At 40.3% G+C, this 25,155-nt stretch overlaps 1 protein-coding gene across 10 annotated transcripts in view; it reads left to right on the plus strand.

Annotated features, from left to right (window-relative positions):
• LOC108245298 (teneurin-3) overlaps positions 1-25,155 on the plus strand; it is a 401,662-nt gene that overhangs the window by 94,528 nt on the left and 281,979 nt on the right. For 9 of the 10 annotated variants that reach the window (XM_017432073.3, XM_017432076.3, XM_017432082.3 and 6 more), the window contains 3 exons: positions 7,263-7,385; positions 9,325-9,445; positions 16,028-16,098. In XM_017432073.3, coding sequence (XP_017287562.1) covers positions 7,283-7,385; positions 9,325-9,445; positions 16,028-16,098 — 295 coding nt within the window. In that variant the 5' untranslated portion in view covers positions 7,263-7,282. Of the gene's footprint in view, positions 1-7,262; positions 7,386-9,324; positions 9,446-16,027; positions 16,099-25,155 lie in introns of those variants that run through there. The other variant, XM_037976307.1, reaches the window with a different exon arrangement.

Genomic DNA, 25,155 nt, shown 5'->3' on the forward strand with positions numbered 1-25,155 from the left:
ATGGAATATCAGCCAGTTCGGAGTAGTTTGCAATTTCGCTCCTGTTTACAGTGCTGGTCAATCCGTGAACCCATCAACGAATTTGACGATAATCCAGGTAACTGCCTGGTCCAAAGAGCAGAAATCCTGTTATCAAAAACCCAAATATAAAAGGAACCTCCACGTCGGTAGGTACACAGTCTTTCACTCCTGCCAGGAATCCACTGTATAGCCAGCGAGACATATCCCGAGACTGGACTCTCCTTCACCCAGTCGAAAAGAAACACATCTGCCTTCCACCAGGAGCAGGGAAAAAAAAAAAAAGGCCCATTGTAGCATCACTGTTCTACCTGCCCCGTCTCATTCACACACTTGTACTGTCTTGCTATGGCTAGTCCACGGGGATTCCTGCCTGACTTCATCTGTTAGTCTGTCCATCACCAGAGCAAACCAGAAGGAGCTCAGAGCTGATCCTTGATGCAGTCCCACCTCCACATTGAAGCTGTCAGTCACTCCTACAGCATACCGTACCACTGTCCTGGTGTCCTCATACATGTCTTGTACCAGTCTAACATACTTCTCTACAACTCTAGACTTCCTCATACAACACCACAGCTCCTCCCTTGGCACCCCTTTCATAGTTTTTTTCTAAATCCACAATGACACATTGAAGTTCTTTCTTACACTCTCTGTACTTTTCCATCAACATCCTCAAATCAAAGATGGCATCTGTGGTGCTCTTTTTTGACATAAAACCATACTGCTGCTCACAAATAGTCACCTCTTGTCTAAGTATAGCGTCCACAACTCTTTACCAGATCTTCATTGTGTGGCTCATCATCTTCATTCCCCTCTGGTTGCTACAACTCTGTACATCACCCTTGTTCTTAAAGATTGGCACAAACACACTTCTCCTCCATTCTTCAGATATCTTTTCATTCTCAAAAATACCATTTAATAATCGAGTCAAAGACTTCATTTCCATCTCTCCTAAACATTTCCACACCTCCACTGGTATGTCATCTGGTCCAACTGCATTCACCTTCTTAATCCTTACTACCTCCCTCCTTGTCCTATGTTGCATATCCCTATATTCCTGTCTACTCTCTTCAGTCTTCTGACTGTCCAATTTCTTCCTGGCTAAACTCTTCCTCTGGATAACTTCCTGCACTTCACTATTCCACCAAAAAGTCTCCTTATCAACTTTTCTCTGTTCAGATGACACAACGAGTACCTTCCTACCGATCTCTTTAATCACTGTGGCTGTCGTAGCCCAGTCATCTGGAAGGTATTTCTTATCACCCAGAGCCTTTAACAGCTCCTTCCTGAACTCCTCACACTGTTCTTTCTTCCTCAACTTCCACCATTTGGTCCTCTTCTCTGCCTTTACTCTTTTCCTCTTCTTCACTACAACAGTCATCCTACACACTACCATTTGATGCTGTCTGGCCACACTGTCCCCTGCCACAACCTTACAATTAAAAATCTCGCTCATGTTAGCTCTTCTACACAGAATGTATTCTACTTACTTACTTTACTTTACTTTACCTGTATACTCCTACCTCCACTCTTATAGGTCACCCTGTGTTCCTCCCTCTTTTGGAAATAGGTGTTGACTACAGCCACTTCCATCCTCTTGGCAAAATCCACCACCATTTGTCCTTCCTGGTTCCTTTCCTTTACACCAAACCTGCCCATCACCTCCTCCTCTCCTCTGTTTCCTTCACCAACATGTCCATTCAGATCTGCTCTGATCACCACTCTCTCCTGCCTGGGAATACTCTCTATCTCTTCATTAAGATCCTTCCAGAATTTCTCTTTCCCTTCTGCATCATGTCCATCCTGTGGAGCATAACCACTGACAACACTGAACATCAGACCTTCTACTTCTACTTAAAGACATGTCACCCTATCTGACACTCTTTTAATCTCAACTACATTCCTTGCTAAGTCCTACTTCAGAACCACCATTTCTCCATTTTTCTTCCTACCCACACCATAGTAAAACAGCTTAAACCCTGTCCCAATGCCGCAAGCTTTGCTGTCCTTCCACTTGGTCTCTTTTACACATAATATATCTACCTTCCTCATCTTCTTCATGTCAGCCAGCTCTCTACTTTTGCCTGTCATTGTACCTACATTTAGAGTTGCTACCCTCAGTCCTACACTTTTGACTTTCCTCTTCTCCCTCTACCTCTTGGCACATTTCCCTCCTTGTGGTCTTTGTCAACCGTATTAGTCTGTTAGTGAAATATCTTATAAACCACAGGATGGGTTTAGCAAAACTCTTAGAAAGTCCTCTTTGCATGTACATCTACAATTCAATAACATTTGAAGTCACAAACTCTGAGTGCTGACACATCTCACAAGATAAACAATATGGCATGAAATTGCATGTAATGTTATACAAGGTTTGACCAAAATGGCTACAACTCTGTTATTTCTCAACAGAAAATGATTGTAGTTTAAAACCTTGGCATGAAAGGTGGTGACCAAAATGCATTTCTTCATAGAATGCTAGGCCTTGATTAACATTCACTGATTTATGTTGAAATTTGACTGGAATTGTTCTTGTAGGGCACAGACCTTTTGTGAGACCATCATCTTCTCATTTTAAGTGAACAGTCCAGCTCACAACCAAAATGTGAGCTTTGATTCTCAAATTGGCACAAGTACCACTGTGCTGCTCCAAAATCTCTGAAGAGTTTCTCAAAATAGACTATTTAAAAGGTAAATAACAAGCAAATTAATCATTATGATGAAAAGCTAAAAAGCAAAAACAGACAAAAAGATGAGTGGTTCAAAGAAATCCTGATCTTGGCTCCAAACGGAAACTACTTGAAATAAAACTGTAGAGGAAATTCTTTTCAGAACCCCTGTCAAAGTTAGATGATGTTTAACTGGTGACTAAGCAGCACCACTGAATTCTCCATTGGACTTGCTGGCAACAAAAGGTGCAAAAGAGTGAGAATTTCATTCAAGTTATCTTCAAATTTAATTTATTTATTGTGAGGCAGGAGAAGAGCAAAGACTTAAGTGTATAATATTATGTTCTTCATGGACCCATCACATCCTAAACCAGTGTTTCCCAAATGTGGGTGTAGGACCCACTTAGGTTGTGATAAAAAGAGTGGATGGGTACTAAGAAAGTCTATGGAAATGAAACTAACCTCAAATGGACTTCCAATAGCAAGTGTTAGCCTCACTTGTTAAAAATAAATATAAACAATGGTCATGAACGCATTAACAATTAAAGATCTAGCCTTCCTTAAAGGAATGCATACCTTTCATAACAGTTTTGGAGCAAAGCCCTATCCGCACGGTATTAGTTTTACCTAGGGACCATATGTAATAAATAAATTACTCCCCAATGTCTGCTTTTTATGTGGCACATTCACATGGGATAATCGAAGCCTGAGATTTTGCTGAAATTTACGGATATCTTCCAGATATGATGCTAACATGCTGTGTATTGTGTAAAATCCGCTTACATGAGTTGATGTTAAAACTACTTTTCAGGCTACGGCTACAGCTTGGTGCTGCAGCCAGCTGTATCGTAGGCTACAAACAGAAGAAAATTATTCTTATCGCGCTGAGGAATGCATGATGTGAGCCACCATTTGCATGTGATTTTGCTCCTTCTCTTCAGTTTTTTTTTCTTTTTTAGGGCAACCATTATGGGTCCAAAGGGTTTTGCTGGCCCAGGACACAAAAGGTTATATATGCATGCCAATGCAGCCTCCATTGCCAAAAGCAAATAAAAATGTGCCCAGGAAACAAAAACCGCCTAATGACGTATCGGATCCCGCTTATTTGTCGAAATCACAGAGATGCCTATTCACATTAGATTAGTATTATCACAAGACTTCGGAGTTCAGTAAAATATAGTAGGTAATTTGCAGGGGAATTTTTGCTTTACAAATTACTGACATGGCCGATTTTGCATGGGATTAACAACACAGACAATCTCCATAATTTTTACAATCAGCATGTGGTCCCTAGGTAAAACTAATTCCGTGTGAATAGGTCTTAAGATCATCATATGTTGAAAAATGACAGAATCATAGCCATTTTGGTCAAACTACAAGACAATCTTCAATGACTGCATACAACTGTCCCCCAGGTTTTTCACTAGTCTAAGCTTTATTTGAGAGTTGCAAAGAGAAAGCCACTGTTGAAGAAAACTCAGATTAAATCTTGATTAAAGTTTGCCCAACAGCATGTGGAAGACTCCATTGTCAAGTGTTTTGGGGCAGCCGGCCCTAAAAGGCTTATGAAGATAGAGAGTAAAATAAATGCCACAAAACAAAAGCACATCCAGGAGGACATTCTGATGTTGTCTGCAAAAAACTGTATTGCATAGCCTCTCCCATCTCATCTGCTGAAGCTTGCAACTCCTTTAGAGTGCTCACAGGTGTCTTGATTGCCTCTCTCACTATTCTCCTTGCACAGTCATTCAGTTTGTGAGGACAACCTGCTCTTGGTAGATTTACAGCTGTCCCATATTCCTTTCATTTCTTGATGATGGATTTAACAAAACTCCTGGGGATGTTTAAGGCCATGGAAACCCTTTCTGTATCCATCCCTGACTTTTCAACAATAAAGGGAGTAAATATTTATGCAATCACTTATTTTATATTACATTTTGTTATTTAACTAGCAATACTTTGTAGATATATATTTAACAATGTGTGTATATTTCAGCAACAGTCACAAGTCTCTGCAACTTTTAATTTGTAGCTCAAAAAAAGGTTGAGAACCAATGTCTTCAACCAGGGTTAGGTGTGTTTATGTAGCTCAATGGTTCATTTTGAACCAGCCCAATGGCCAGATACTTTTTAGAGTCAAAGGCACAGACATGTACATAACAATCAATATCCCATCTCTTTTGTTTCCATTAGTTCAACATGAACATTGTTTAAATTACTGAGTTTATTTATTAATTAAGTCATCTTTATGTTTTTGTCAGAACTTTGGGATGTATCCTCAGTACTGGACCGCGGGTTCATTGGGTGTTTTGATCACTAGACACCCTCACGCAAGGAAGGCCCGGCTGAGGAGGACTGGGCCACAATGTGTGTTTCTTAACCAGTTGGGTTTGTTGAAGAGTTAAGGCTAAGATGAAGAAGTGAGGTTGGTTTTAAAATTACAGTTAGACAGATTGGTACAAACTTATTAAACAACTGAACAACTTTGTATTACTATCAACTTTGTACAGATGTCTGTCATAATGGTGCTACTTTTTGTGAGTTCATAGTTGTCATTGAGAATATACTGTATAGGTTCTTTCATAAAACATTTATGGAAAATGGGCTCACAGACCAGTCTGTCTTTAAGGGTGCTTCTGGCCATTCATTCAGAACACAGATGGCTCCACCCACATCCTACACAGACACAAGCATTCCAAAACAAAGAAAGAGGGCTGAACCAAAAGAGTCAAGGAAAAAAAATCAGCTGCTTTGATGTGTTTCTCGTTGCTTTATTTGTGTGACGGATGTTTCCTGGACAACATGGCGGATGAGCTCAGTGTAGCAATTCTGTTTGTGTTCAACGAAATATTTCAAAAAAATCCACAACTGCTGCAGTTTGTCTTCCATATGCTCCAAAATGAGGCTGAAAGCCACTGTTTTTTTGAAGAAGAAAAGCCCCCTGGCATCCCAGTTTGCCATCATTTAAACACTTATTAGGGGGAAAAAACACTTCAGAGTTCTCCACCAGAATTAATTCTTATTTTGTGGTTTTGGCATTTAAGTCCTGCAGCTAGGTGGTCACCAAAAGCATACATCATCACTTCATCACATTATTCAACCACAGCGCTGGCTTACCTTTTCACATGTCAACCATTTCTGTCTCTGCTACCTTGCTTTGCAGCGGAAAGGAGCAGGAGGGGTGGGTTGGCTTCCACCTCCTCACCATCTTAGTTGGGCCTTCCTTGGTTCATTCAGAAATACCACTGAGGCACCCAGAAGATGTCTAAGTCCCAGCCTGAGATGTCTTGTGAAAGAGCCTGTTGTGATAGAGTTACTGTTAGACCATTTTTCTTCTTTCATTAGTTTTTATTATTTTATGTTTTTATATAATTTGCAGAGGTGGGACAGTGGGTATATCGGTAGGATGTTAGAGATGCAGCTGCCAGGAAACTGACAAAAAGGAAGGCCAAAGAAGAGGTATATCAATGCAGTTAGAGAGGATATGGAGGTAGTTGGAGTGAGGACAGAGATTGCAGAAGACGGTTAGATGGAGGAGGATGACTTACTGTAGCGACCTCTGAAAAGAAAACAGCCAAAAGAAAAAGAAGAAGATGTAATTATAACAATAAATAAACAAACTTTTCTAATATATTCCCAGATGGATTATACCTTGGCAATGAAGTAATTGGATGCATGGATACCGATTTTTTTTTAAACAGAGTACAAGCACAAACACTTACATTTGAGTATTTGCCACTACCAAGTACCAATATGAGAACTAATAAATGTCATTATACTTTTTACAATTAGTAGAACCTCTAATTAAAAATTCAGCCCATTTCCAACAGGTTATTTGCATGTTAAAAACTCATATTTTTAAACACATTTTTCCATTAAAAACAATGGAAATTAAAAAAAGTTAATTCCATTGCCACTAATCCTCACCTACCCACCTACCACCAAAAAAGTACATCATGTATATTATGTTTAACAGTCAACACCTGTGGGACTTAAATGCCAAGACATCCAGCTTGCACCAGCAGAAGTGGAGACAAAAAAAAATCACTGTTTTGAAGCATTAACCTAGCTTAGCACCGTCCTTAGACACCGTGTTATCAGCTGCTACTCTTTAAGCAACTCATTAAGCAGCTTTTCAGGCTGAACGTAACCCCAGTCAGTTTTGGCCATATCTCCCTGCTTTGTCCCCTCCCCTCAGAATGATGGAGGTTGATAGCGATAGCCATAATATGCTGGCTTACTGCTGGATGGCTCTCTGCTGACTCAGCTTTCTCGGGTCAATGAATTCTATACTGCTCTCACAGTTTTCAACTATGTGGTATAACATGGCATTGGTATTGATATTGAAATAATTTTATGAGCACAAGTACACTCACATTGTATATGACTAATACTGAATATTGGTATTGGTGGATCCCTAGGGGAAACATTAATTTCAGATGAGGTCTTTATCATGGACTGTCCAATTTTTTTAACCTGGCATGTTTTTAGGTGGAGTCATCCTATGTCTGACTCTCACACTCACTTTTTTTCTTATCTTTCTGTTTGCTTCTGTCTGTCTTTGTGTCTGTGCAGTTGTAAAACAGCATGTCCATATGTTTGCCAGCAGCACAAGCAGAATCATTATGGAAGTGAAAGAGCGACGTCCTTACTGCTCACTCACCAAGAGCCGGAAGGATAAGGAGGGCCAGTACACTGGTAAGACATCCCAGTAATTACACTCATTTGTTTCTCTTTTTATTCCTTTATCTCCCTTCAATTGTCAGTCACTTACTGAATCACACGTCCTCTTTTCATTTACAGATAATTTACTGACCTGGTACTTAGTAAATACAAGGCAAAAGATATTTTTAATTAAAATGTTTCCAGAAAAAAATAAAGGTCTTTGTGATGTGATACACACAACACTTGTGTTAGAAAAGCTGAACATGTCACACTTATCGACATTCTGCCTTATTTGACAATCAAATGTTTATTTAACTGTTCCAACAATGAACAGAACTATGATGAAATATAGTTAAGTGTTACAGTCTGATTTTTCTGTCTGGAATATGATGAGGGGTCTGTGGTTGGTTGGTGGTCTGTGACCCAGTCTTGTAATCCTGAGGCTGCAGGTTTGAGCCCAGATTACGTCAAGAAGCGCATCCGGTGTAAAACAATTGCCAAATCTTTCATGCAGGTGTGCTCGCTATGGCGACTTTTGCAGACGAGAGCAGCCAAAAAAAATAATAAGTCAGCTAGGCAGCACGGCTGGGCAGTGGTTAGAGCTGTTGTCTTGCTGCGACAAGGGTCACGGGATCGCCCCCTAGCCTGGGACCTTTCTGAGGGGAGTTTGTATGTTCTTCCTGTGCTCACTTGGGTTTACGTCGGTTTACGTTGGTGCATACAATAACAATAAATGTTATTGTTGCCCAACAGCTGTAGAAATGTGCATACCCCAGCCATGACGTTGTGGGACTACATACATTTTCATGGTCAGTTCATTGTTGACACATCTGAGCGTTTATGTGGAAAAGGACGTGCACTGTTTTATAGTGCATACATACCCTTTCTATATGAGACATCTAAACAACTGTATCTTAACATTTTAACACAGTTCAAGGCTAATTGAGTCACATTTTTGTTGTCAATATTTGATGAGCTAAAATACCCAAAAGACACAATAAAAGAGAATAAAGGGCACATATACAATGACTAGTGACTACACAGAGCACAGCTTCAAAGGCAAAGGCTGAAGATTTCTAACCTGTGAGCTGTCCTCTACAAGGCTTCACTGTGAATTTAACATCAGTGTTATGTTTAACTAGATTAATATAATGTGATATAGAGCTGCTTAGATATTTGTTCTCTGACTGACAGCACATTATAGCATATCATGACTATAGTTGGACCAAAAACAATTAGAACAAATACTAAACCAAAGAAAAATTTACCCAAATGCCTTTTAATCCACTTTGATGAATAAAATCTTCAGAAGGATTTTGATAAATGGTTCATTAGAACTTTTAGCTGAAAACGACAAACAAAAAAACTGTATCTTAAGAATATTCCTAAGACTTGCTGTTTATTTGTCTTTAATCAACAGGCATCTGAGCTGACTTTTTTTACCCTGCTCTGCTGCTTATGTGGAGTCAGGTCAGTTTAGTAGATACGTCCTACATTGAGGATCAGGATGGATTGTGAACAGATTTCCAAAAGCATGCAGATAAAAAGAGACCTTCTCTAAGACCATCTCTGAAAGGGCTCTATGGGAAAATGTTTTCAATGTGCATTGTGGGAGTTCAAACTTGTATTGAGCAATATTCAATCACAACTGGATTGCTAAAAGTCATTTGAAACTGTTAGACAACATACTGTTACATTGTATCTTTGTAACAATATACAACTACAGATACGGTGTATCACATTTTACATTTTTTGTTTACACTTTCTTTTCATAAATCAGTATAGTTTGTAATTAAACAGATGGTACTGTATGCATGACTGTGACCTGATGTTGCTTTTCTGGAGCGATGTCATATCAAGTTTTGATGTGGGTCAAAGTGTAAAACAAGAACCCTGATTCAGAACAGAGGAATTCATGAAGAACAGCCTTCTAAGATCTTATGTTTAACATGCATGTATAACACTTTGGCAGGTTCATCAGGAGACAGTGAAGACTGTGCTATTGGCTCCCAGGGTCTCCGGGTCCCCACTCAGAAATCCTACTCATCAAGTGAAACGCTCAGGGCCTTTGACCAGCACCAAGACCAGACTAGGTGAGAAATTACTCTGAAATACCATTTGATTTGATCACTGGATAGATTTGTATGACCAAATAATATTTTGTGTAGGATGTCTAGGATTCTTTCTGCTTTGTGCCTTTAGACCCTAGAAATTAATTTTATTTTGTTGTAAGTATTGGACATACACAATATACTCCAGAATAATGAAATAAAACAGTGAAATAAAAACTTAGTTTATATAATTCTAAAATAAATAAAACAAAAATTTGATGCATGCATTTGACTTTGGTTTGAAGTCCGAACCATTGCCTTTTGAAGCCACATATAATTGATTCAAGAAAATTAATCAGATTTCAATAATTATTATTTCTAATCAATGTGGTTTTTAGACCTGGATATTGGCATTGGATGTTTTCTGTTAAACGAGAGCTTTTAAGCAGGTGTTACAATACAACTCTAGTTCTTTTGAGACATGTTGGAGACACCCACAACAAAATTCAGGTGGGTTGGAGATGTACTCATCAACTAGTAACAGCCCAGTGAGATACTATCTTTAGGAGGCAACAGAAAAAACAGACAGAAGTGTAGAAATGAGATTAAAAATTTTAAGGCTGAAACTGATTATTTTTTCTATGTTTAAATGTTGTTGTTTTTTGCATTCACATTTGTAACAAAAATGTTAAATACAAATATCAAACCACTAGGTGGAGAAAGCGTCAACATTACCAACATCAAATTACATAAAAAGAAAATTCTTAGCTTGCCTAATGATTCTTCCAAAATTTCTTTTTAATACAGTTGACAGTTTCCTCTCAGTTATTAATTATTTCAGCATACAATAAAAGTTAAATGATGACATTATCAGGATAGAGAGCGAGAGAGCGAGAGAGACAGATGTAATAAACACCAAAACTGTTCCATTGCTGTTTTAGTTTCTGGAACACAGAGTCATATTATCAAATGATGATGTGTAGGATGACTGTTGTGGTGAAGAAGAGGAATAAAGTAAAGGCAGAGAAGAGGAGAAGAGGAAGTGGAAGTGGAAGAAGGAAGAATGTTGTGAGGAATTCAGACAGGAGATTCAGATGACTGGGATACTTCAGCCACAGTAATTAGAGAGACAGGTAGGAAGGTACTTGACGTAACATCTGGATAGAGAAAAGATTATAAGGAGACCTGGTGGTGGAATGGTGAAGTGTAGGAAGTTATCCAGATGAAGTTATCCAGGAAGAAATGAGACAGTGAGGGGACTGTTTTCATGTTGTAAAGCACTTTGAATCACCTTGTTGCTGAAAAGTGCCATAAAAATAAATTTGACTTGACTTGACTTGACAAGAATATAGGGAGAGGCAACATAGGGCAAAGAGGAAGGTAGCAAAGACAAAACAGAAGGCGTATGATGAGTTGGACAACAGGCTGGACACTAAGGAGGGAGAGAGACTTGCATCGACTGGCAAGACAGAGGGATAGGGCTGGAAAGGCTGTCCAGCAGTTTAGGCTTGTTAAAGACGTAAATGGTAGTGTCTAACAAGAGAGGAGAGTGTGATGAGAGCATGGAAGGAGTACTTTGAGGAGCTAATGAATGAAGAGAAGGAAGGGAAAGAAGAGTAGAGGTCATAGAAACTGTGGACCAGCAAGTGGAAAAGATTAGTGAGGATAAAGAAGGGGAAGGCAGTTGAACCTGATGACATAGTAATGGAAGTATGGAAATGTTTAGGAGAGATGGCAGTGAGATTTTTGACGCGATTATTCAATGGCATTTTTGAGTGTCCGAAAATGCCTGAGTAATGGAGGATGAGTATGCTGGTGCCAATTTTTGAGAACAAGGGTGATGTACAGAGTTGTAGCAACTACAGGGGAAATAAGTTGATGAGCCACACAATGAAAACCTGGGAGAGAGTTATGAAATCAAGAAAGAGCACCACAAATGTAATATTTGCTTTGAGGATGTTGATGGAGAAGTACAGAGAGGATCAGAAAAAGCTGTATTGTATCTTTGTGAACTTAGAAAAAGCATACTACAGGGTGCGCAGGGAGGAGCTGTGGTGTTGTATGAGGAAATGTGGAGTTGCACAGAAGTATGTTAGGCTGATGCAGGACATGTATGAGGACAGCAGGTGAGGTGCTCTGTAGGAGTGACAGATAGCTTCACTGTGGAGGTAGGACTGCATTAAGGATCGGCTCTAAGCCCCTTCTGGTTTGCTCTGGTGATGGACAGACTAACAGATGAGGTCAGGCAGGAATCCCTGTGGACTATGATGTTTGCAGATGGCATTGTGATCTGTGGTGAGAACAGGGAACCAGATGTTTCAAAGTAATTATTTGAACTTAGTTAGTGTCACAGGTGCCATTTAAGCTTTTGATCAGCTATTCAGGCTTTTTAGGGGGCAAACAGCCACTGGGAAGTTTGGTATGGTTTTGTGCACCACACTGAACTTAAAGTACAGAAAGAAGATTATAGATATCCATGTTAAAGAAAAAGGATATCTAAAGAAAGTCAGACAGGAATGCACCAAAATGCATGTTGACAAGAAGCAAATTTTCTGGGACTGTTGAGACAAAATTGGAGCTTTCTGGCTCCAGTCACATTAGTTACATGTAACAAAGCGCAAGAAGGGTCTACCACATCTTTTTTTATTATTTATCAATCAATAACAGATTGAACTGTGTCTTTTGTGAAATCACTAATATTTAGATTACTTTTTCCCCCTTATTATTGATCAGATCTCAATAACTGGATGCTGAATTTATTCATAACAGGAAGTCATTATTATAGCTATTATAATTCAAGAAATAAAATTTGCCTTTTAGAATTGTTTTACGAAATTTAAAATGATCAAACTAAAATCAACAATAAATTAACACAAAAGTAAAAAGGGATTAACACAACAACAGAAATTTACACCAAAATTTGGGAACAATATTCTGAATTTTGGCATCAATGAATTACTCTAAACTAGGTTCAGATAATATTCAAAAAGTTTTCTTTACTTCACAATGATTTAACAAGGATAATACTTTGGACACAAAGGCTTTTATGATCTGATGGAAAATTTTGATCATAAATGATCTTAAGTATAATAAATCTTTTGAACAGGATGTTTGAAATTATGGTTTAAGTTTTGGATTTATATGCCCAAGAATTTTGACAATTTAGATTTTTTGATAAGTGTTTTCGCTTGTTAATAATTCTGCCAATTTGTCTGATTTGTTTGAGGAAGGTTCAAATTAGAAGTGAGCCTTTTGTTTATCAACTTTACATCAGCCTAAATGTCATAATGAGACCCAAACATTGCTTTTCTCATCACCAAAAGACAAAAAGTGCTTTAGTGTGGTGCAGCTGGATTGGGTATGGCCTTCCTGGGAAATGATGCTGGACAGCCTGACTGTCCCTGTCCGGGCCTGTGGAAGGATGGTGTGAGCCCAAGAGTCAACTGAGGGTCAGTTGAGATCGAGCTTGTCTGGAAGGTCGGTGTAGGGTTAAGGTTATGGCTTAAAGGGTCTGCAGTTTTCAGCTAATGGAGTCAGGAGTTGGAGCAGAACACAAAATCTATGTACAATTTTCTTTTACTGGACTTATCTCTTAAAGCTTCAAATAGTGCCTGTTAACCTTAGCTTTTCTACTACTGGACTTTACAAAATAAACAAATCTAGACAAAACGTACGCTTTAAACACTAAGGTAAAACAAAAGGAATCAGAGGAACAGTGACTAGGACCAGGGCAGAAGGCGAAGGACGAAGAGAACTAAGGGCAGTCTTCCTTAGTTTTTTTTTTTTTTTTATCGAAAGTGCCAAATTATCATCAACCAGCCAAGTTCTGACTAGGCAGAGGTTAAGTGTCTGCATGGATGTAGCTCATCTTTCCTGATCAAATGTTCTGTTAAACACATAATCACATTCAAACATAGTAAAATAAACATTTCAATCACCATCTTACTGTTAAGGAATCAGATTGCCCAGTTCAAACTTCTGTTGCCATGATGTTCGGACAATATCTGTAATGACAGAGTAGTCATTATAAAAACTAAACTAAACAAACTGATTATTTTCTCATTAGATAAATGAACACATACATTGCATACATTTTTTTTAAAAATTTGGTAAATGGCTTGCACTTGTATAGCGCTTTATCTAGTCCAAGGACCCCAAAGCGCTTTACACTGCAGTCATTCACCCATTCATACACTGATGGCAGTAAGCTACATTGTAGCCACAGCTGCCCTGGGGCGGGCTGACAGAAGTGGGGCTGCCATCACACCGGCGCCACCGAGCCCTCTGACCACCACCAGTAGGCAAGGCAGGTGAAGTGTCTTGCCCAAGGACACAACGGCTGATAGCCAGAGCGGGGCTCAAACCAGCAACCCTCCAATTACAGGACAGACCTCCCTACCTCCTGTGCCACCGCCGCCCCATTTCAAAAATTTACTTTTTTTTTTTTTTTTTATAAATTATCTTTTCTTTAAGTTTTAAAAGAAGTGTAACAAAGAATGAAGGACACTCTCTGTAGATTAGATGATCTGTGAGTATGGAGCCTTTTCGCAAACAACTTATCCAGGGCAATATCAGGGAATCAGTCAAAGCACAATGAGCTTTTAGACAGAACATTTACTGGAAAGATGAGCAGAGGTCAGAGGGTAGCTAAAGGAGGGTTGTTTCATGCTACGTCTTCATTTTATTATGTGGAAGGGTGCCAATAAAATTATCATGTTTATATATATATATACATATACATATATATAGTACAAATAAACTGAGTTGAATTGAATTAAATTTTGAGTCCAACAATTTCTCCTTTTAAAAAAAAAAAATCTTTCTGTGAGGCGGGTTATTTCATGATCAGTGCTGCAGTATTATAATTCTGAGGCTGCAGGTTTGAGCCCTGGTTGCTTCAAGAAGGGCATCTGGCATAAAACAATTGCCAAATCATCCATGCGAGTTCGCTTGCTGTGGTGACCCCTAAAAAAGGGAACAGCCGAAGGAAGGATTCTTTTTCTTTCTATCACTGTTTCTTTGCTTTTCCACCATGATGCATCTTCCTCTTGCTGCAGCCTAATCAGTGTTGTCTCACCCGCACAGCAGTTAGCCAGTTAACTTTAGTACACAACCATAGCTTCATGCCATAACATGTACTTGCATAAAAACTCCCTAAACTTGATCTTCTTGCCAAAATAACAAACGGAATGTGAGGAGATGTTACCTTCTTGCCAGTTTTGTTGTGTACCACCTATACATCTTAGTAGGACAACTAATGAGGCTGCAGGAGACCAGAGATTGTTGAACAAGTGATTTTTTTCTTTTCTCCACATTTTCTCAAACAGCTTACAATGATTTGAATGTAAAAAAAATAGTGGTCCTGACAGGACATCAGAAGGGACAAACCTAGGTGACCAATACACAGCAAACAGGACCAAGAAGTTGAAGCTAGAAATAAAAGGGATGATGTTGAATGTTGTCAGTACATATTTCCCACAGACTGGATTTGAATCTGAAAAGAAAGAGGGATTCTGGAGTTAGAATGATGAACATGAAGCTGCCAGAGAGGAGGAAAAGTGAAAGACCCCAGAGAAGGTTTGTGGAAATAGTGAAGGAGGATATGCAGAGAGTTGGTGTGACTGAGTAAAATGCTGGGTTAGCTTGACATGGAGGCAGATGATCCACTTGGAGATACCTAAAGGGAGCAGCAGAAAAAAGATTTGGAATTTAACAAAAGGCATAGGGTTGGGTGATATGGCCAAAACTTGAATCACAATATATTTCTTAATTTCGGTCAATAAGATATTTTTATATTGTTTAACAATATAAACAATATAAAAGCCTCAGAAAAACTGGCAAGAATGCACACAACGGATGTTTATAAAACTAAAAATTTATTTTGCCATGTCTATGAAACTCCTTCAGTATAACATTTTAGAAATAAAAACTGTACAATAAATTAATGTTCACCTTTTATTTTCATTTAGCCTTCAAAAAATTTTTAAATCACCGTCAAATAAACATAAAACTCCCAACTTTGTCAATATTAATAGCTTTAACTTTAAACTACAACATAGGCTTATTCTATCGAGTGGAAATTCTTCAGATGGTGGAACAGGATCACTGTTGCATCTGCTGCAAAATGTGGGTCCACAGAATTTTTCCTTTGGGGCCTTGCCTTCTTGTCTTGTTTCTTATTAGTTGCTGAGGTAGGGTTGTTTGTTTGATTTGATTTTTTTTTTTTACAAAAATGGTTTGCATCTTCAAAATGGTAATTATGTTGTGAACATTATAAGATGCAAATCCCCAAAACAGTAAGAAGGCATGCAAAATAGAGGGTGATGAAGAATGGACTATAAGTCCAGGTTGTGAATGAGTGGGGTGGGGTTATGTATTCCACTATATGCTTATTTATCATGATCTAATCATCAACCCCACAAGTTCAGAATTGTGTTAACATAGAATAAATGACAGGAAAAAAAAAACTATATTTGTTTAGAAAAAAGAAACAGTGTGATAAAAACATAAAGGTCTTTATAGAACCAAGCCAAGGTTAAAAAGCATAGTGTAAGTGCAGACCATAGTTTCTATTTTTAAAACTACTGAAGTAACCCAGAGAACATCATTTGGTTTTTTTGACAGGTTGCTGTATGGCACGACCAAAGGGCACAAGGACATGGTGCATCGGGAGCAGGATAATTACAACAGACAAGGTGAGAGTGCACACACACAAATTTGTATTTTTTCTTTATTAGGACATTACATTGACTTCCATTCAGCCATTCCATTTCTGTAGCCTAATCCATTCCCAGTAGGTGCCTAATCCTAACCCTACCCTAAACTCAATTCACACATTATACCTAAGCCTAACCCCTAACCTAAAAATGGTGTTTGTATTAGTACCCAGCTTTGAACTTACGGTATACAAGAAAAGGTCTTAGAAACCTTACTCTCACAAACTTGCAATGTCTGAACAAGTTAATGAAGATGCACAAATGTGCTGCAAACAAGTGCAGGAGGGTAAATGGCAACAAGTTACATTTTGAAGGTGTTTTTGTTGCTTAAGATTATGCAATCAAATCTTAGTAATTGATCCCATTTATTTTCTTCCAGGCACATGTGGCGTTTGCAGTTTTCTGTGTCTAAATTGAAAACCATTCCTGCAAGATTAATTTAAAAAATAGAAGGTATAGAGTTTTAAATTCCATACTTAACAAGTCACAGCTGCTAATAGTTTAACAGGAAAAGCATGTAAAATAAATCATAAGGAATCTAATAACACAATGAAAGAGATGTTTCAAAGTCTGAAGAAAAATTCAGAATCGAAAAAAATACACATTTCAGCTAAAATGCAATAGCATAAAGAGCATCAATTGTTCTACAGCTCCAATTACAGCAACATCAATATTTAAGGAATGAAAAAATTATAATTACTTTGCCATCTTATCGCCTTGCTAATTGAAGCTCATTTAAAATTAATATAACTTTTAATTGAACAGCAGCACTACTTATTGCTTGTTGTGTCATTCAACACAGAAAGCTTTTATAATTTCCCTTTTCATTTGGTGATTGAAAATGGAGATGTGCATATAGACAGATTTTACCAATTTACTAATTTATTTATCTTAGTTTTTAAATCTAGTTTATTGGAATTTTTCTTGTTATGTTTCATCTGAATTTTACTCATCCATACATTATCTGCCACATATTCCAGAGTCAGGTTGTGGGGCAGCAGCTTGAACAGGGAAGCCCAGACATCTCTCTCCACAGCCACCTCCTCCAGCTCTTCTGGGAGGAGTTCAAGGTGTTCCCAGGCCAGCTGCGAGACATAGTGTCTCCAGTGTGTCCTGAGTCTTCCCAGTGGTCTCCTCTATGTTGGACATTCCCAGAACATTTCCTTAGGGAGGGGTCCAGGGGGCATCCTTACCAGTTTCCTGAACCACCTCAACTGGCTCCACTTGACGTGGAGAAGCAGCAGCTCTACTCTGTCTCTCCCGGATAACCAAACTTCTCACCGTATCTCTAAGGGAGAGCCCAGCTACCCTGCAGAGAAAACTAATTTTGACTGCCTCTATATGCGATTTTGTTCACTACCCAAGGTTCACCCGTAGTGAGGTGAGGGTAGGAATGTAGACCACCCGGTAAATAGAGAGCTTTGCCTTACAACTCAGCTCCTTCTTCACCATAATGGACCGGAACAGAGTATCCAATACAGCGAAAGCTTCAACGATTCATCTGTCTTCCCTTACTTGTGAACAAGGGCTTTAGGAGTGTTAAACTCCTCCACTTGAGGCAATACTTCATTTCCAACCCAGAGAGAGTAGTCCACCCTTTTCTGACTGAGGACTATGGCCTCAGATTTGGTGGTGCTGACCCTCATCCCATCTGCTTCACACTCAGCTGCGAACTGCTCCAGTGAGAGCTGGAGATCATGGCACGATAACACTAACAGGACCATGTCATCTGGAAAAAGCAGAGACAGAATCTTGAGGCCACCAAACCAGACCCTTTTCAGCCTCTAGCTGCACAGAGAAAATCTGACAATAAAAGTTATGAACAGAATCAGTGACAAAAGGCAGCCCTGGCGAAGTTCAGTTCTCACCCTGAATAGGTCTGACTTACTGCCGGCAATGTGGACCACACTCTCACACCATTTTTATAGGGGCCGAATAGCCTGTAGTAGCAGACCCCTAGTCCTGTACTCACAGAGCACCCCTTACAGGGTACCCTAGGGGACACGGTCAATCGCCTTCTCCAAGTCAACAAAACACATGTAGACTGGTTGAGCAAACCCCTATGCCTCCTCAAAGAGGCATAGGGGGTACACCAAATAATCTAAGACTCAAAAAGTGTTTATCACTTTACTGAACTGACAACAGTACAAAAAACAATTGTTGCAGGGGAAAAAAAACAACAACAAAAAAACAACAAAAATATGCATCAAGTGTTTGTTCTACAGCTGAAGCTTCAATGATGGCCTCACAGATGTCTCCAAAACTTGAAAACTTAATTTATCCATTATAAAGTTACTCCTTTAACAAAAGAAAAAAAACGGCCTCTGACATCTTATTTTTCTCTCATTAAGCTTGTGTAAGCCCTTTTGAGGTAAAAGCACTTCCTTCGCTTCAAAACAAAACTTCCTGTTATCATAAATTTAACAAGTGCTACTTTTAGTTATACATTCTTTCCTTTAAATTTAAATGTAGGTTTGTGTTTCAAATGAAACAAACAAATAATATTATTTGTTAAACTAAAAACCCTCCCACCCAGTGAAAAATCTGTTCATTACTATTCGCTCCTTCACTTTAACTTATCTCTGATGGATAAATTAGCTGAACGGGTCTTCTCAACAAACTGCCTGTGGGAGTACAAACAGTGCAGGAGCAAATGAGTTCATCCCTCCCTGGGAACAGCTGCATTATCCTGTGCATTTCCCACATCAGTGTGGTTGTGTTATCTTCTCCAATCATGACATGTCCCACTTTAAGCACAGTGGGCCACAGTGTTTCACACTTGTGGCCTGACTTCAAGTTCATCAGGGAGTCTCTCCAGTTATTCCAAAAGCTGATCAAAAATCTCTGACGGTACCTCTAGTGCCATCCCATGTCCTCTCTGGTGAAATTTGTCATTTGAGAAGGGGAAGCATACTTTTTGGTGGCAAGTTAGTCTCCCACCTATTTGAAGAAAATAAGCGGGTGTGAGTGGCTGAGGTTCTGATGCATTGTAGTGTACAGAGGGGCCTAGAGTTTAACATGACTTCTATCTCTGCCAACATAGTTGCTATTTCCTCAAAGTTCAGTCAAGCTCTCCATTCTTGAAACCAACTCTAAATGCTGCTCTAGTGGCAGCACACAAGAGAGCAATGTATGTCTTTTTGGACTGACCACCTGCTTTGACATACAGTGGTCCAGGAAATCCACCCCTGTAACTTCAAAAAGTAGGGGAATATGTCATTCAATTTCTGGGTAATTGAGCTCTATGGTAATCTGCTGTTTTCACTTTAGAGCTGAATTAGTATCTCAGAGTAGCTATGATTTGTGAGCAGCATCCATGGATGTTGAGCTCAAAAACTGAGATATGAGTACTGCAGCCTTCCTTCCTCATTGAACCCATTTTCATCCAGAAATGGTTTCACATCCTTCAGTTTGGAATTTTTAGGGATGTTTTGTACAAGTCTCAGGTGACAGAGTTCTTGACTGACATTACACTCTTGTGTCACTTTCACCAAATATATTTCTGCTTCAGCAAGCTCCTCAAAAGTAAGCTCTCCTGGCAAATTTGATTTAGATTGAAAATTCCCAATATTTATTTCACCCATGCAGTTATTCTCTGTAGTGTTTGTAAACTGTTGTATTTCTCTAAGTCAAGTTGTAGTGGACCAACCAGTAAGGCACAAGGACAAAGGTATAAAAAATATTATCCATTTATTTTTCCCAAAAAATTGTTAACAAAAATCTATCAAAAGCAAATCTCAAGAATCTAGAAAAATGGGCCCAAAAGAAAACACTAACTAAGACAAACTTTACTCAAGATAACAAACAAGAACTGACCACTCACAATAAACACACAGGGGAATCTATACACAAAAGCTAGCCTACAAGAAACAAGGAGGGGAGGAGAGAGGAGACTATGACAAAACTAATTAGATTCAAACCAACAAATTATAGCTAAAACACAAATGTGAAACAAAACAAAACCCCAAAAATGTTTCTTACTAATTGAACTGTTATGAGAGGGAGATGGCTTATCCATTGTCATGTTCCCTGCTTCCAACAGCTTGATGGATTGCTCCACTTCCTGGCATTGCATCACCACCAGCCCTCTCCCAAATCAGTCCTTTAAATTTCAAGCAAGTATAAAGAAAGAGTCTGCACATACATAAGTTGTTTACTGAATGTGTGCATCCATAATAGCAAACATCCTAATGCAATATCATAGAAAAAAGTGAAATTATAAATAAATGTACTGTGTAAAAGAAAACATTTAAATAACTACTAACACTGGCATAAAGCTGGAGGAACTTCTACACAAGTAGTAGCTTGACTTTCTCAGTACTGGTAAGCTGTACCACTGCTTAGTACTTGGATCTGAGTTCAGTGTTTACATAAACTGGAACACAGTCTGGGTCATCTTTCTCTGCTTCTTCAGGTGCAGAAAGTGAAGTAGGTCCATTACACCACAGCTGGCTTTCAAAAAGTTGCTCAACAGTCTGACCTCATGATTAAATCTGCTGAGTTGCTTTTGCCAGCACCATGGGACCATGATTCTGGATTGGTGAGACTTTGTATTTCCCGCTGTTAGCAACAAATGGCTTCCATCACTGTGTGGTGCTGCGTGTCCAGTGAAGAACAATCATAGAGGTGTCCAAATTATGACTTGAACAGCTGATTTTTTTCTATACTTAGAGATTTGGAAGATTTTTTTCCTATTCTTTCTCCAATCAGTGCACCAAAAAGTTCTACATGTGGTAATGTTCTTTTCTTCAAAGGTAGGACCTTTGACTTAGAAACCGCAAAACTCATCACAACTTCACCTTTCTTATTTTGTCCTTCAAGATAAGCAACAGCACTATAAGCCTTGTGACTGACATACCAGAAAACATTCATCCATCCGTTTTCCTTGCTCGCTTCTCCTTTCCGGGTTGTGGGGAGCTGGTCCCTATCTCCAGCTATCACTGTGCAAGAGGCGGGGGACACCCTGGACAGGTTTCAAGTCCATCACAGGGCCGCATAGAGACAAACAAGACAAACAGCCATTCAAATTCTCACTCAGATCTAGAGACAATCTTAAGGTTGGAAAACATTCAGTTTTACTGTATGTGACTTTGGAATGATCACTAAATAGAGCTGTGATAGTTCTGCACACCACTTATCCCACTTTTCAGCTAAATCTGACAATAGCTGATCCTCCCAATTGACTCCCCTTTCCCACAGTTCTTGAAACAAGCACTTTGCTTGTACAGTGAAAGGCATGAAGAACCCAATGGGGTCAAATGTACGAGTTGAAGTCCCTAATACACTTCTCATTGTGTCTTCCTTGGACATCAAAACATTTAGCAGTCCTTTCAGCTCAAACACTAGCACGTCAGTCTCTGATCTCAATACTAATCCCAAGACCTTCAGTACATTGCTTGGGATGTCAATTTCCTTGGTGAACTCCACTCCACCATCTGTCCACTTAGCTCTCCAATCTGGTGAATTGGTCACCTACTTGCACAAACTCATGCCATTTTGAGACAGTACCTCTTTTGCAACTGTAAGGACTTGTTTGTTTCTGTGTTTGTCTGTTAGTAAGATTACTTTAAAAATAATGAACAGATTTGGATAACATTTCCTGGAAGTGTTGTGGTTGTCACAAGAAACAAGAAATGAAATTTTGGTGGTGATCTGATCAAAGGTCAAGGTAACAGGTGACCCTATGCTCTAACTCTACAACCATGTGATGTAGGAGTGTCAAACTGAACTGCTGAACACCTCAATGGTTAAGGATGATCCCAATTGATTTCAAAGTCCCAGAGTAAATGGTCAATGTCATATGTGACCCTGTGTTCCAACTTTGCAACTGTGTAACATAGGAATATCAAACTGCACAATTGGACACCTCATGGATCAAGGATGAGCCCTAATAAGTTCAAGGTCACGGGGTCCTAGGTGTGAGTGAAACAGTGAATGGTTGTTTGTCTTGTTTGTCTCTATTTGGCATATTTTGGGAGTCTATGGTTTGTACACATACAGCTTATGGTTTGTATATATACAGTCTATGATGCGCATGTGGCGTGGTTAATGGTGCTAGACGGTCTCAACTGAATATTTTGTAAACTACTGATCTACTGGTATTTTTATACTCCACTGTCTTTAGGAAGAGTGGTCCAAAAAAATATCCAGTGAGCGGCATTTGTGTGGACAAAAAAATTGTTAATGTCAAAAGAGAATTGGCAGACCTGTTCAAGATGACATAAAGGCAACAGTAGCTCAAATAACCACTCTTTACAATGGTCTGCAGAATACCATCTCTGAACACACAACATTTCTAACCTTGAGCAGATGTGCTACAGCTTCACAAGACCACACCAGTGTCACTCTTGTCAACTAAAAAAAGGAAACTGAGACTACACTTTACACAGACCCTTCAAAATTTATTAATTGGAAAATAAACATTACCTGCTCTGTTGAGTCTTGATTCAATGATCTCCAGTGGCTTCTTTGATCATCAGATCTCAGTCCAGTCAATTGCCTTTGGGATGCAGTGAAAGGAGACTCACATCAAGTATGTCAGAATTTGGGTTTTGTTTGAGTTATTCTTTAAGTTTCTTTTGTATTAGGTTTATTGTTTCTTTAATTCTATTATTTGGTTCCTGTGTTTAGTGTTCCAGTTTTTCCTCGTGTCTCACCCCTCGTGTTCTTTGCAACCCTGGTTTTTGTTATTTAATTTTAGTTGCTGCCTTGTCAGCCTTCTGTTTTCCTTTTTGTTAATAAATTAGTTTCTGTTTAAGTTCCTCCTTGTTCAGTCTGCATTTGGGTCTGACCAACTCTCCCTACCGTAACGTGTTCAGTGTCTCCTTGGGGGTCGTGGATGACAACGCTGCTCTTGAGCCTCCGAGGTCCACCACTCTCAAGCCTCCAGGGTTCCACGCTCTCAAGCCTCCAGGGTCTCATGTTTCTGAGCTGTCAGGCCTCCAGGATATCCACCTAAAGGGTTTTCAGGCCCTCCAAGATATCTGCCTCGATGATTTTTGGGTCCTTCAATGTTCCTAGCCCCTCTGTCTCTGAAAGGGTCCACCAGGGCGCCTCTCGCTCGTCTGTTTGGTTTCTGGGCCGTGCACTTAAACTCTTGCACCCTGCTTGAAAGTGCCCAGGGCCATTCTTTTGAAGTTATTTGTTTGTTCCCAGGATTTAGTTTTTTTTCTTGCCCCCCATCCTTTGGTTTTCCACCACCACCCTCCCAAGTTAAGTCAGGTCAAGGTCAAGTCAAGTTTATTTGTGTAGCACATTTCAGCCCAAGACAGTTCAAAGTGCTTTACATCATAAAAACACTAAAGTAAATAGTCATAAAAACAACATACAAAAACAACAGCATACAGTCACCAAATAAGATACCTGTACACAACCATTTATTATGATTCAAAAGTAACTCTAAACAGGTGGGTTTTTAGCCTTGATTTAAAAAAACTCAGTGTTTCAGCTGTTTTCCAGTTTTCTAGTAGTTTGTTCCAGATTTGTGGTGCATAGAAGCATTCATCTTCTATGGTTCTGGTTCCGAGGATGCAGAGTAGACCAGAACCAGAAGACCTGAGTGGTCTGGAAGGTTTGTCATGATCGCGGGACACGGAAAAGAACCCTGAGTGCAGACTCATAGTAAAAAATAAACTGATTTATTAACTAAGGAAAAATAACAAAACAAAAGCTGACGGGGCAGCAAACAAAAACAGAACGAAAACCAATAAGCACAGGGGAACAAGACATCAGGGAACTAAGGCACGGAGACAGCTACAACCAACAAAGGAAAAACAATGAACCAGCGGATAGTGAGAGAAGTGACCGGGTTTTTTAATACTGAGTGGTGACGAGGTAAGTAGAAACAGGTGAGTGGAGATAATTATGGACAGGTGGGAGATGGGCGTGGCAAGGAGGGCAAAAAGAGTGACGGGGGAGGAGTGAACTACTGAGCAGGAACATAAACAGGAAAAAAAAAACAAACTGAAAACAATCACAAGACTAAATAAAGAAAACAAAACCAAAAACACAAAAAATCCAAATCCCCACAGTACTGAAAAATAAAACAAAAGAAAAACGGGCAAATATACAAAACAAAAAACCGACCAGAAAACTGGGGAAAAACGCACACACTCAAAAACCTACAAAAATAAACCTAAACAACGGAGCAAGAGTTCGGGTGGGCGGCCCGGGCGCCGACCACGACGGAGCCAGAGTTCAGGAGGGCGGCCCGGGCGCCGTCCTCGGCGGAGCCAGAGTTCAGGAGGGCGGCCCTGGCGCCGTCCTAAGCGGAGCCAAAGTTCAGGAGGGCGGCCCGGGCGCCGTCCTCGGCGGAACAGGTGAGCGCCAAACTGATGTGGACCAAGCAGACGAGTGCCAAACTGACGTGGACCAAGCAGGCGAGAGCCGGGCTGACGTGGACCAAGCAGGCGAGAGCCGGGCTGACGTGGACCAAGCAGGCGAGAGCCGGGCTGACGTGGACCAAGCAGGCGAGAGCCGGGCGGACAGGGCGCAGCGCGAACCGCTCGACGTGGCTGAGCTGAGCGAAGCGCCAATCCCGACCCTCAGTGGAGCAGCGCAGAGCGAGGCGTCAACCCAGACCCTCGGTGGAGCAGCGCTGAGGTGACGGCATCCTCGACGACGGCATCCTCGACGACCCCCTTGGAGACTAGGGGAGGCGTCGGTCCGGACCCTCGGTGGCGAAGAGGAGAGCGTAGCGTCCCTTCGGTCCCTCGGTGGAGCGGAGCGTAGCAAAGCGTCCCCCTGGACCCTCGGCTTAGCAGGGCGGAGCGAGGCGTCCCCATGCACCCTCGGCCTAGCAGAACGGAGCGAGGCGTCCATCAGGACCCTCGGTGGAGCAGAACGGAGCGAGGCGTCCATCCGGACTCTCGGTGGAGCAGAACAGAGCGAGGCGTCCCCCTGGACCCTCGGCGGAGCAGAACGGAGCGAGGCGTCCCCCTGGACCCTCGGCAGAGCAGAACGGAGCGAGGCGTCCATCCGGACCCTCGGCTTAGCAGAGCGGAGCGAGGCGTCCCCCTGGACCCTCGGCGGAGCAGA

This window comes from Kryptolebias marmoratus, linkage group LG6 (assembly GCF_001649575.2).
Source record: "Kryptolebias marmoratus isolate JLee-2015 linkage group LG6, ASM164957v2, whole genome shotgun sequence".
NCBI lineage: Eukaryota > Metazoa > Chordata > Actinopteri > Cyprinodontiformes > Rivulidae > Kryptolebias > Kryptolebias marmoratus.